This window comes from Amblyomma maculatum, chromosome 3 (genome assembly GCF_055883805.1).
Source record: "Amblyomma maculatum isolate TAMU_Amacu chromosome 3, ASM5588380v1, whole genome shotgun sequence".
NCBI classification, from domain to species: Eukaryota; Metazoa; Arthropoda; class Arachnida; order Ixodida; family Ixodidae; genus Amblyomma; species Amblyomma maculatum.
This window is the reverse complement of record NC_139346.1, coordinates 125,400,478-125,414,988: the sequence shown is the minus strand read 5'-3', so window position 1 is coordinate 125,414,988 and position 14,511 is coordinate 125,400,478. Positions and strand designations below refer to the sequence as shown.

The 14,511-nt window shown below is 44.5% G+C and overlaps 1 protein-coding gene, 1 long non-coding RNA gene and 1 pseudogene across 2 annotated transcripts in view; 1 reads left to right on the top strand and 2 right to left on the bottom strand.

The window, feature by feature from the left end:
• Nucleotides 1-9,117, bottom strand: part of LOC146195957 (uncharacterized) — a 27,339-nt gene extending 18,222 nt beyond the window's left edge. Inside the window, exon 1 of the mRNA XM_084596888.1 lies at nt 9,050-9,117. Within this exon, the coding sequence (XP_084453014.1) occupies nt 9,050-9,117 (68 nt within the window). The remainder of the gene's footprint in view (nt 1-9,049) is intronic.
• Nucleotides 9,045-14,511, top strand: part of LOC146195955 (uncharacterized) — a 26,227-nt gene continuing 20,760 nt past the window's right edge. Inside the window, exon 1 of the long non-coding RNA XR_014705609.1 lies at nt 9,045-9,275. This is a non-coding gene — a long non-coding RNA (uncharacterized LOC146195955). The remainder of the gene's footprint in view (nt 9,276-14,511) is intronic.
• LOC146195956 (uncharacterized) lies at nt 10,413-12,892 on the bottom strand (annotated as a pseudogene).

Below are 14,511 nucleotides of genomic sequence, written 5' to 3'. Positions count from 1 at the left end.
TTAGCTTTATTTGAGGGCATTTCTTGGCTCTCTTAAGAGAGCGGCCGAGGCATGTCGTCCTCTTCAGACATAGCTGTGGCTTCGCAATGAAGATAACCGTTGCTTCTCCGAGATGTGTGAACGGTTGACCCTTTCTCTCTGTGCTGTTGAAGGAATAACACGCAGGCACTGAGGAATAGCTGTGTAGTGGACCCTACCTGCCTCTGCATAAGATTACAGAATGCATGAATGCAGATATACTTGTCTACAGCGTACACGATAACGCTTCAATTATATATGCGATCGCAAAGTGCTTATCAATGCCTCATAAAATACTTCTCTTAGCAGGATTTTTCGCTACGTCAATTAGGTATATTGGAATATTGGAAGTTTGCGCAATGTGAAAATATACGATTTGTCCTACGGTCATAGTTGCCACTGTTTTTGAAACTGTTTTTTTTTTACTTCTTTAGGAAAGCAAATTCTCCGGCAGCAACATTAACGGCCCTGAAGATAAGCATCAACAGCGAGAGGTAGTGATATCAGTGGAGACAAAAATAAGTGTTCGAATAGTCACAAGACAATAAAAAGATAGAAAGTAGAACACCGCAAAACGAGAGATGTGGAGCGTAGCTTACAGGCAATGAGAGGTCATGGGGAAGGCAGGCCACGTGTTTCTTCGTACGTGCGATATAGTGCGGAAGCGTTTGTGCCTGCGATTTGTTCGATAGCCTGTTGCCGCTTACGTTGATGCTTATATTAGTGCGTGGGTCTTCGCCCCAGCCCCGGTTCAACTGCATTATGCTTTTTAACGAGCTACTGAGTTCTTGAGACAACTGTGCATTCATTATACGTGCCTTTACTTAGCTACAAAACTCGAAGTGTCGTTGAAGAGGACACACGGACGTGCCAAACATCCTTTTTCATTTGACACTAATTATTTCTCTACTAATAATTTTCCAACAGGCTCAGCCATTTGGACGGCTTAGGCTGAACTCTGAGAGAGTCTCTGAGAGTGTATCATCATATGTCACACTGTCAATGAAATGTTCATGCCTATAGTGAACGTTTCCATCGGCGTCATTGAACTGCATCTTTGTCCTCTAAAGACTGTGGCGACTTGAAACATTTATCAATTCACATGGCACATGACCCTAATGTCTTTCCGACTGCTAGATTCATTGTTGGCTATACCACTTTTTTGTTTGAGGAAATGGAAAATTATGTGTCGCAGAGGAGTGACAGCGTCCGGTCTCGCACGCCGGTGGCCGAGTTCGAGTCTCACATAGACCGCCATTTTTTGTTCTTATTTTCACTCTTTAATCAGTTTGTAAGGCACTTTCAGTAGGCAGCACGCATGGGTCAAGAAATGGTTTTGCCACAAAATATCTTGCATCGCTCATAATATGTTTATGGTGCAAATAAAGAATCGTAATCAGTTCCATTCCGATGACGTTGAGGAACGTCGAAAAGAGACACGCTGAAACTTTAAAGAATTGGTACCGGTATTGGTACCTGGGCGAAGAGAGGATAACCGATGGTCGCTTAGGGTAACAAACCGGATTCCAATGGAAGGAAAGCGTAGCAGGGGGAGGAAAAAAGTTCGGTGGGCGGATGAGGTTAAGAAGTTCGCAGGGGTCAAGTGGATGTAGCTAGCACAGAACCGGGCTAAGTGGAGAAATATGGGAGAGGCCTTCCTTCGCCCTTCAGTGGGTGTAGTCAGGCTTCTGCTGTTGATGAACTGTATTTATCCGTCCAATATAGGTGCTGGCTTGAAAACATCAGGCTTGGCACTAATCCAAGAAATACTTCAAATACGAGTGCTCTAAATGATTTTAGACATCACAACTATATTAATAATGAGCAAATGGAGCGGATTGCTGCCTCGAAACATATAACACGAGACGTGTGACGAATGCACACAGAAAAATTTTACGGTTTCAATTAGAGTAAAATATATTTTGATAGATAAAACGAGCCCAAAGTCACGCAGGACATGCCCGCATACTTAAATAACAATAAAACCAACAGAGCCGTAAGAGAAAAAGGAAACAAAAACCCTCAAACGGGAAGTGGAATGGGAAGTTTCTTTCAAAACTAAAAGGATGTAGGCATTGTCATAATCTCATAACCTGATGGAAACATTTTATTAAGCATGTGCGGTAAAATTGTTTCCATCCGAAAGGTTCAATCTATGGTCATCGTAATGGGCATGCTTATCGATATCCTAGGCTATGGCTAATTGCTCATAGGAAGGCTCTGAACTATATTAATTAGACTCATATTGTTTAGCGATATTGCACAGTACAGTGGAGCATTATGTTCTCCTGCATCGCAACGCGTTCAGTGTTGAATCTGTTTTTCCGATTTGGTATGCAAATGTCTAACCACTGATCCATCTCGGCACGGATGCAAAACAGTTCATTATCTTTGGCGAGATTACCTAGGGGCACAGTGCAAGCTTCATTTGCTCGCTCTAATGTTTCTTCTAGGAAGTATATTCTAATCAAGGTTTATTGATGAGGAGACAAAAGTAGTCTTTTGGCTGCAGAGTGGACACTTACCGACGAACAGGTCAAGTTTCAAAGCGTCATAGTGCGGCTCAACATAAAAATATCGGTACTGACATTGACTTCCCGCATCCTTCGGTAGTACGAAAGATGAAACAGTGGTTCTTTCTTGTACGGCTTGCACATTAATCCATATGCAATGCAATGCGCGGTATCGCCCGTGGGGCACTGTACTTGAATAAGCCGCGATACATTTCTTCGATCGTGGCCTCGGCATCCACGTTTAAATGAAGTATTAAAGCAAAATAATGATGCGCTAATTAACGTTGCAGAACCCCAGCTGCCCGAAGTTCCCGGTACCCTCCACTACGGCCCCAGTCGGAGGTTGATGCAAATTTGGAAGTGTGCACCTAAAAACCAAGCAAACCATGCAAAAAATACAACTTGTAGTATATTTGAGTGTCAGTTTTAGTCACGTCGGCGCGATACATTTTACCAGATAGCGTGCAGATCCCATTCAATCGAGAAGCCGTTGCCATAGCCATACCCTAGTTTGAGAAAGTGTCACAGCCGCGTCGGACAAAAACGATGCGGTGCCAGTACGCGGCGACCACATGATAATTCGTACCATGGCAGGTGGGGTCTCCGCTTTTGAAAGCGCAGTTTGAAAGACAAGAAAGAGGAGAAAGTTTTAAAGAAGCTTTCGCAGTACAGACAGCGCGATACAACAAGTAATGCAGAAAGTTGGGCGAGTTGGCTAACATTCATGATGGAAAATGGCGCGAAAGTATACGAAGGACGAAAGGAAGTAAGACACGGACACGGCAGTTGCCAGTTAGCGCTTGTCCGTGTCTTACTTCCTTCCGTCCTTCGTGTACTTTCGCGCTATTTTCCATCATGAATGCGATACATCAACTTCTTACTGCCCAATGGCTCCAGAGGGTGGCATATTATTATTAAGGCCGGGCTTAAGTGTCTCTTAATTTATTTCTCAGGCAAGCGACTTTGCTTTTCGCGAGGTGTATATTAGATAAAGTAGAACGCGTTTCTTCTCCTGCGTCTGAGCAACGAAATGATTCGTGTCATTGCACTAGATAACATCCATACCACCTAGCGCGCGCGCGCGCGCGCGCGCACGCACGCACACACGCACGCACGCACGCGCACCCACACACACACACACACACACACACACACACACACACACACACACACACACACACACACACACACACACACACACACACACACACACACACACACACACACACACACACACACACACACACACACACACACACACACACACACACACACACACACACACACACACACACACACACACACACACACACACACACACACACACACACACACACACACACACACACACACACACACACACACACACACACACACACACACACACACACACACACACACACACACACACACACACACACACACACACACACACACACACACACACACACACACACACACACACACGCACACACACACACACAATATATATATATATATATATATAAGTATGTCGAAGCGCCCTTTAGCCTAGGGTAGGGTTGAAAAATAAAAAAAGTGAGGTTGGCGAGGGAAACCAATTGCATATATCGCCAGACGTTTTGCGCACAACATCGTTTTGCATTCAGTCATTTAGTAATTAGGATCGTTTTTTCGATGAAGTCGTTAGTTATCTTGCTAATGTAGTGCTATTTTCCGCACCTGAAAAATCCGAATTGCTACTCATTCCAAAAACTAGCTATAAACGCCAACATAACCATTTTATAAACCTCACAATGGCAGGTGACCCCATCCCTCGCTTATCCTGCCGGATCCTTGGACTTCATATAGATGAATCAATTAATCAGGCCAATGTTTTAGAACCGTTCAAGTTTGCAATCAGCTTACGCGTCTAGTTCGCCGCAATATTAATAAGCACGCCGAACTACATGACAGTCAAGTCGGGCAGCTTGTCCACGCATTAGCATTCAGCAGAACTCTCTATATAATTCCATACCTTTAACTGACCTGTCACCAAAGATATCAATTTTCGGTTGCTCTTCATACATTGTTCCAAGGCTGCCTTAAAGTCCCTGTACATGCGTCCACTGAACGCCTCTTCTCTACGGGGCTGTTGCCCCTGGGAGACCTCATACAGCAACATCGAGACCGGCAAATGGCTCGTCTTTCTTGTACCAAACAAGGAGATTGGATACTTCAGCAAGTTCTATTCACACATACTGACCACTCTAACATTACCCCTCCTTCCACGCGCAAGATAACTTAAGAGTGCCCCCATTTCAATAAACCTTGCACCCGATACCAACCCGGGGGGGGGGGGGGGGGGGGGCAGTCGTTCAGCTCGTGTTTCCAGTCATGTCATCATACGGATTCCATGATCGCCTACACAGATGCATCACAAACAAACGTCAGAGCAGCTGCTTACTCATTTGATACAAGCAGAGAAGTAGGAACGCATATTCTCGCTCCTTACATAGATCCTGCTCCTACAGCGACTCTCGAGACTATACCAATGGTCACCAGTATTCACTACCCCTCACAAGTATCCTCTAACCCTTCAGCATATGCCGTATACACCGATTCAATACAAGCTATACGCGCCATTCATACGGGTAGCATTCCTGAAGAGCTACAGGATGAACTACACACAGCCCTTACCAAACTATGTCCCCACAGTGTCACACTGAAGTAGATTCCTGGCCACGCTTAAATACCAGGCAATGAGGTAGTGAATCGCCTCGCCCGCGAACTTCACCACCGGGCTCCTGGATTCCCTGGCCTTATCCACTCACTTGGGGCACTACTCTTCACCACAAAAAGAAAGCATCATTCTCTATGATAACATTAGGGAAACTTTTCGTTCACTTCCTCTTCCTGATAAATCCCTCACTACCACGCAAATACGCTTTCTTAGACAATTACAACTAAATACACTCCTTACTCCTGGCCGATCGTTTCTATATCGAATCAGACATTCCCCCCGTATTCCCACGGATTGTCCTGACCACTATGCAAACTTAGACGGCTGCATGTCTGTTGCAGTTTAGAACGTGGTTATCCTCTGACCAGATGAAGTGCCAGTGGTCGTGGTGACCCTGGACCAGGACAGTGTCGACGCTTAATAGAGCTTTAAATTAAAGTCGTTCCTATTTCCTCCTCCTCTTCTGAAATAACAATTATTCATTTTATCAAACAAATGCGATTTGTAGAGCCGCACAGAGCCTTCGGAAACCTTCTTTCCATTTATTTGCGATGAAGAAAGCCCCATGTGTATACTTTTTTGGACCTGCAAAACTGCAGCAATAGTACATAGAATTCTCATATCTAACGACCCGCTTCCACTAAACCTCTTCCTACTTCCCAGCAGAACCACAAGAGCAGCAACTCTTCGCAATTTTAACCTATACCATCATGCCACAATGCTTATAGGCGAAGACTAATCGAATAATGGTGCCCGAATTTGGAATGGAATTTCTAAAGATGTAAAGATTAAAAGTAATTTTATGTCCACACTCAAGACATTCCTCCTCGACCAGTAGAAATCCTATGCGCATGGTTGCAGTTTTCACTGGGTTATCTATAGTTGTTTATTAATCGGTGCTGTTTCGTCTGCTTATATTGTATTGTAGTTTGTATTGAACCCAACACTAGCCCTCTGGCTATGGGTCCAAACAAGTCTTGAGTATTTTTTGTATTATTACATGAATAATAAACTAAACAAAGCCCGCTAAATACAAAAGAACCACGTGACTTGCGCATTAGGCAGGATGATTGTGCTGCTGAAAATGGAGTTTGATTGAACGAAATTAGCTGCGGCGTGGCTTATGCTAGGCAACGTTGCAGCGGCAGACCGATATGTCTGTGAAGGTTTCTTCGCCCGCGTCAGCCAGTCGGCGCACGTGACGGCGCAAGTTGCGGCGAGCTCGCTGCAACCATCACCAACATATTAGCTTCCCGCTGGAACTGGTCCGTTATGACACGGCCGCAGCTAATTTCGTTCACCCAAACCAATATCGCGAGCACCAAAATCTTGGCGCGCGAATGTGCTAGTCACGTGATAATACTTTGCATTTGGCGGGCTTTCTATTGGAGAAAGGAAATATGGCATATGTGAGGCTTTATTTGTCGCGAAGAAATAGAATGGTGATTTAAGCAAGTGCTCTGCAATTAGCAAATAACACTTTTTGGTTCAAATGAATGTTTATGCAATCCGACAATTTATTATATTTAGAAATTAGTGTAATGTAAAAAAAATCTCAGGTGTATTGTTTGTAACATATCGCTAAATGTAGCTGTATATATATATATATATATATATATATATATATATATATATATATATATTGCGCGAAGGGTTCGAACCTTTATTTCTTGTTTTTTGCCAGGCGCCGGCATGCGACCTTATTACTGTGATTCTAGCGCATGGGTCGATTTTGTATTCTTCCTTTGACCATGCTTGTTGGCGTGAGATGCTGCTTTATCAATTACTTTGTCGCGCAAGATGCGGCGAGATGTGTTTCGAAGATTCCCGCCATTCGCATGAGTTTCTACAATGCTGCAGGTTATGCTAGTCACCGTTTGCGGGCTTATCTAGATGTGTCCTCGCCGCCTTCAGACTGGGCACATTTCGGTGTGACGGAGTGGTAATCTGACAACGAGCGAGCACGTTTGCCGCTGTCTGTCGCCACCGCCGAGTTTAGAAGATTTGATTACAGTGTTATTACGCCTGTCGTCTCTTTTGTGTCTGCGGTCTTGCGACTATCATGTGCAAATGTATATATATATATATATATATATATATATATATATATATATATATATATATATATATATATATATATATAGATATATAGATATATATATATATGGTTTGCTTCGCATAATCATGAGTGACGCCGTATTATAGGGCTGCAAAAAATGTCGAACACCTGAGGTTCTTTGCGGGGCACTAACATAACACAGGACACGGGCGCCTTGCTTTTCGCCTCCATTGAAAAGCGGCCACCGATTCCATCCTACGGTCAAGGGGCGGAGGATTACCGGGTGCAGAACTACAAGTTCTGGACAAAAATTATGCAAAAATAAACATTCTTCTACAATAAAAACAACGCAGCAGCATTCAATTTTGTGATTATAACTGCAAAAAGCAAGCAAAAGTGCATGTAAGCGTAAAATTTGTTCAAACATTGGCGGTGGCTGTTTTTTGTATTGTCTAAGTATTCAGCTGAACGGAAGCGAATTTTTCGCTCCTAAAAGGCATATTTAAAAGAGAACAAAATGTGTTGAAAAATTTATATTGTTGCGCAATTCCTTTAGGAAGATTTTTATTCTCATGTTGGAAAACCGAAAACTTTTATTGGCGACGTCTGCTTTTCCGCCATCGCTACTGTGGCTTCTGGGCTCTGCGTTCCCACCTCGACACTATGGTGACGATGAGAAGGAGACATATAAATTACTCACTGTGTTTCCTAAATATGCGACTAGCAGCACATCGACCAACGTTTCATAGCGCGGCCAGGATGGCTGACCCTTTAGGTTAGAGTCGCAAACACTATATATATATATATATATATATATATATATATATATATATATATATATATATATATATATATATATATATGCAGCCACTCTGACAAGGTGTGGTTAAAGAGGAGGGTTTTACTGTGCTATAGTCATACGATACGGGCTGTTGTACGGAATCGTAGTTCTTGGTTATTATTCTGTATAACTGCCAGATTTTCAACCGACGATGATTGCTATTTTTCAGTAAGTGCTACTGTTGTCGAGGCAATGTTGCTGTCAAGCCTCAAGCCTCAAGCCTCAAATCCTAAGAAGTGTAATCTATATCTACCTTGTTTCGTGCCTTCTATGACTACATGTACAAAGCAACATTGCAGCAAGATTTCACCCGTGCCTTATTAATGCGATAGCCGATACTCTCGGCGTTCGTTCGGTCGGTCACGCAATAGCTGTCAATCAAATGACTGCATCGCCCGAAACCGTAACTAGCGTCATCAGAAAAATAAAGATCCAGTCTCCCCCGGGAGTCGAAACTCTATCCACCGGATCTCCGGCCGAGTGCTTTAACCAACTGCACCATGCCCGGGATCGTGAAACGCACAGCCTAATTCTCCTTGTCTACCGTGAGGATGATAGTAGTGATGAAAATGACGCTGCAATTAGTGATTTATGGCAAGGAATGATAATGACAGTGCATATAGTTGATAATGACAATGAGAGCAAACGGGATGCGCAGTGTGCACCAGCAACGCTTAGGCTTTCGCATTTCTGGAGTGTAGATTCACAGTGCGGCCGAAATGTTTTTTTTTTTCGTGTGACGCCGCAATCTAGTGATCCCATTTCTAATGCAGTGCATGACCCGCGTATGATGGGTTACAATCAAAGATCGCAATCGTTTTATCGGCGTATTTTACTCCCTCCCTAGGAACCGCCCCCATCCGCCCCATTCGTGCGCATGCGCCATTCACCTTTCGTGCATTTTGAAAGCAGCTCACCAGGTCAGTACGAAGAACGGCTTCAGCCAGGCTTGGTGAGTGCCTTCGGCGTCCTGACTGCCCGGCATTCCTAATCGAGAAGGGCGGCCCCGACGACGGGACCGCGAGTCCGATGAAAAGGCCGCGGATGCACTCCCCGCCGCAAGTGCCTGCAACAGAACTGAAAGGAAGCGAACCAGTTGCTACAGTATCGACGTCGTCCACGACTCCGTCGCCCGTTATGATGGCAAGTGGGAGCTTTATTTCTCGACAAAAGTGCAGATTTTTTTTCTGGACATTCATCTCTATTGCTTAGTCGCTTAAAAAGCTAGAGTACTATTGGTTTTATGGCGTGCTATATTTATAGCTTCTTGGTCACATGTGATTTAAAATCTTAGCAATTAGGACGAATAATGCAGATGGCAGGTTTGCCGGCAGCATACTTCAAAGGGAAGTTAGAATTATTATCCGATATCAATTGATATACCTTGAAACTATGTTCGTAACGTTGTAGAGTGAAGATTGTAAGGCGTGAACACAGAAACGAGCGTAAGAGCGGAGAATCATGTTTGTAGCGATATCCGGTGCTCGAACTCAGAAATAAAGCATAGAGGGACATACCTCCTAACTTGTTTCAAATGCAGGAACGTTGGCGAAACCCCTTGCACTAATCTAGGCAAGGAAATGTTGGTAGTACTGTTATATTCCACGTGCCCCTGTGTTATCCTTCAATATAAGGAGTCTACTAAGCGTTGAAGTGAGCTGGGGCTGGTCGTTTAATGACACTCGAAGCAAGGGACTGCATTCATCCCTTGGTTAGATGACCGTAGGATTTTTAAGCATCTGTGTGCCCGCCCCACCCCTAGCCTCATAATTATTACTGAGAGGCAAGAACCTCTAGCACTGCCCATAGTAGTGAGCTTGCATGTCCCGTTCACGTCTTTGTCTTAAGTGCCCCGAGGCTAATTTAAATCATGAAGCGACATAATTCGTTACAAGCGCAACACTTATCTCAAAGCATTTTTAAAGCATTTTTTTAAAGTTCCTTTCTTGCCAAATGTAAGCAGTGTGCTGCCAAGGCTTCAGAGCACCCTCACTCTCACTTTGGATGATAAAAAATAGGCGTGCATTATGCGCGGGCTGCGTTTTCAAGTGTGTGGAGCCTGGTCGAGCCGAGCGAGGCCGCTTAGTAAAGCGACGGCGCTATTACTTCTCTGCGGCAACTGCGGAAATACAAAAACAGCTCTGAGTTAACACCGAAAGCTCTGATCATTCGTCTCTAAGGCGAATGTGTTGGGTATGTGAGAATGGTTTGCCTCGGGTAATCATTTATTGTGCCCGAAATAATTCGGTGGTACCTGCTTGCACCAGATGGGGTGGTTTGCTAGTTGCGGGACCCATATGTTCCCAGAAGCTCCTGGTCCCTGTCCGTCAGTGGCTGGGTGGATAGGGCGGGGCTGGATAACAAGGTCTCCCATCGCTCAAAGGGTTGGGGATTGGGGGTATTGGCGGGAAGGGGAGGAGGGGGGGGGGGTGAGATTTTTTGCATTCTGCCAAAACGTGCGGCAGGGTGCCTTTTTCTTTTTTTGCGAAAAGGACAGAGCATATAGTGTTCCGCAGTGTACATGTGGTTCATCAGTACGGGATGCGCAAGCGGCCCCACCTGCACTCTACGCAATATCGTCTGTTGTTGCTTGGTGAGTTTGGGGTACGCAGTGCCTGGTGTCATCGTCGGTACTGGAGCCATGGAAGAATGCAAACATTATCCTCATTCGCAAGAAAGGGGACTCTAAGGAGCTTAAAAATTACAGACCAATCAGCTTACTGTCTGTTACGTATAGGGTATTTACTAAGGTAATCGCTAATAGAATCGGGACAACCTTAGACTGCAATCAAGCAAAGGATCAAGAAGGGTTTCGGAAACGGTACTCTACTATCGATCATAACCATGCCATCAATCAGGTGATAGAAAAATTCTCGGAATATAACCAGCCCTTATACATAGCATTCATTGATTGCGAAAAATCATTTGACTCAGTTAAACCTCGGCGGTGATGCAGGCATTGCGAAATCAGGGGGTAGACGAGCCGTACGTTAAAGTGTTGGAAGATATATATAGTGGCTGCACAGCAACCATAGTTCTGCATAAAGAAAGTAACAAAATTCCCATAAATAAAGGTGTTAGGCAAGGAGACACAATCTCCCCAGTACTATTCACAGCTTGTTTAGAGGAAGTATTCAGAAGCTTGGAATAGGAGCAGTTAGGGAAAAGGGTAGATGGAGAATACCTCGGTAATCTGCGATTTGCTGATGACACTGCCTTGCTAAGCAACTCGGGGGATGAACTGCAAATAATGATTGATGACCTAGACAGGAAAAGTAGAAGGTAGGCTTGAAAATCAGTATGCAGAAGACTAAGGTAATGTTCAACAGCCTCGGGAAGGAACAGCAGTTCACATTAGGTAGCGAAATACTGGTAGTAGGCGAATTTGTCTACTTAGGACAGGTAGTAACCGCAGATTCGGACCACGAAAAGAAATAACAAGAAGAATACGATTGGGATGGAGCGCATTTGGCAAGCACTGGCAGATTATGACTAGCAGCTTACCGGTATCGCTCAAGAGGAAAGTATACAACAGTTGCATCTTGCTTGTACTCACCTATGGGGCTGAAACTTGGAGGCTAACCAAGAGAGTTCTACTTAAGTTGAGGACAACCCAGAGGGCTATGGAACGAAAAATGGTAGGGGTAACATTAAGAGATAGAAAGCGTGCAGAGTGGGTCAGAGAAATAACTCAAGTTACCGACATTCTAGTAGAAATTAAGAAGAAATGGACATGGGCAGGACATGTAGTGCGAAGAGAGGATAACCGATGGTCGCTGAGGGTAACAAACTGGATTCCAAGGGAAGGAAAGCGTAGCAGGGGGCGGCAGAAAGTTAGGTGGGCGGATGAGATTAAGAAGTTCGCAGGGGTCAAGTGGATGCAGCTAGCACAGAACCGGGTTAAGTGGAGAAATATGGGAGAGGCCTTCGCCCTGCAGTGGGTATAATCAGGCTGATGATGATGAGTTTGAGGTGCGGTTCTGGCAGTCTGAACCTTTCCTCTCGGTACATACTGGTTATCTCCTGAAAGCTGGTAACCGGATGCAGTAGCTCTTCCGGCTCGTGCTCGACCCACACTGACATTTCTCGGGCATGGCAGTCTGCGATGGTGTTGCCTGCTACCTGCGAATGAGCCGGGACCCACACGAGCTCTAGAGCTCTTCCCGGAAGCTTGCACTTGGATAGAATGGCTCGGGCCGCGGAGTGGATTACTCCTCTGCGGAAGCTTCTGTAGGCTGTTTTTGAGTCGGTGACCACGGTGTCCACGCTCGGTTGTGCGAGTGCGAGGGCCACGGCCGCTTTTTTGGTAACTGCGGGGTCTGTTGTCCTTATGGACGCGCTGAAGACCATCCTGCCTTTTGACGTAATCACCACCGCTGCACGGTCACTGTGTTTTCGGAGCGAGGCGTCCGCGTATAGGACCCTGGGGTTCTCTTCCAGCTTCCGAGCTATGGCTTTGGCGCGCGCGGTGCGCCTCTCGTCATCCTTGCCCGGAGTCATGTTCTGGGGAAGGGGTTTGGTCTGAATGGTCGTCTTCCACTCTTACCGGAAGGGCTTCCTTGAGGGGTACTGGCTCAATCTGCCATCCTATCTTGCGCATGACGGCTTGTCCATGTTTCGTGTGACGGAGCCGGACTCTGATTAGAGAGGTGGGCTTCAATGAGCGCCTCCACCATGTTGTGGGCGCCCATGTCTAGAAGTCTTTGCGTGGACCAGTATATGGGTATGCCCAGTGCTTGCTTTGTTGCCTTACGAAGCATCGTGTTTAGGGTATCCCTATTTGCCTTCGTCAGCTGGAGATAAGGGGCGGAGTAGGTAGCCCGGGACACGACGATCGCCCGTATCAGCTTAAAACAGTTTCATTAGTTCATATCCTTAACCAAATGCCCAAAATTGAGGCCAATAGTGTATTGTAAATAAAAAAAGAAACCTGGCCCACAAGCAAACGCAAGAAATTAGTCAAGTATAGCACTTATTTTGCGCTGTGTAACTAAAGAGCTAACACACGCTTTGCACTATATGGGAAATAAGTGGCCTTAAGAGGGTTGAGCTTCTCAAAACTATTTATTCGAGACACATAGAGAGTACGGAGACAACCCGGAAAACGTGGGCTTAAATGTAGTTGTCTGTTATCCTTTTAATAATAATAATAATAATGCACTTTTTATTTCACTCATGAAGTGAAGGAATGTGGAAAAAAGATTGCCATTCAGCTTGACTAGTTCTCCAGCTGTACGCGTACAGTATAAGAAAGTAAATATTGTCACATCAACATATCAGAAAAGCAATATTTTTTGCATTGCAAGATAAAGAAAAGCAAAGATATGCAGAAATAACACCTTTACCAGATAAGAGTAACTGATTCTACAAGTAGGCTCTTACACCGCATGAAAACACCGTTGATAAAGAGCGTTTACAGCGAAAACCACTTGCCTAAAAAAAACGTAAAAAAAAATCTTACTCCAATGTGAGGACAGGGTACGTAACCTGGTGAAAACAGAAGCATGTTATATTTGGTCATATAATAGGATTCTCTTCACATCTTCACAGGAAAACAATTTCGATTAATGTTTCTAGGCTGTTTCGAGAGTAAAACCATTGGCCAAGTTTAACAGGCGCGGTACCATTTGTAGGCCGTATGTGGTCCGGGGCGCTATATTACCAACGGCTTAGTTCTTCTACATTAATAAGGTATAATTCTTTTACAAGACGAAGCGAACCGTAATAGAGAAATGCTGTATTTAATTCAAATTCTTTGCGTGAGTACAAGCTCTACTAGTTCAGCTTGTCGGTTTTGGTTGAACTGTACTTTAAAAAGGTTTACTCTTGGGATATTTTCAACGCTTAGTAGTTTTTTCTGCTATATCACAATTTTCTGAAAATTGGGTTTCGTTGTGTTCCCCCATAAAGAAGGGTGTTAAGAAAGGGACTACAATCTTCCCAGTACTATTCACAGCTCTCTTAGAGGAAGCATTCAGAGATTTGGAATGGGAGCAGTTAGGGATAAGTGTCGATGCACAATACCTCAGCAATCCGCGATTCGCTGATGACATTGCCTTGCTAAGTAACTCAGGGGATGAACTGCAAATGATTGTCCTAGACAGGAATGGAAAAAAGGTAAGCTTCAAAATCAATATGTAGAAAACTAACGTAATGTTCAACAGCCTCTGGAAGGAACAGCAATTCATAATAGGTAGCACAACACTGAAGTGGCAGGCTAATATGTTTACTTCGGAGAGGTAGCAACCGTAGATCCAGACCATGAAAGGAAAATAACTAGAATAAGAATGGGATGGAGGGTATTTGGCATGTATTGGCGGATTGACTAGCAGCTTACCGGTATCGCTCACGAGGAAAGTATACAACAGTTGCATCTTAC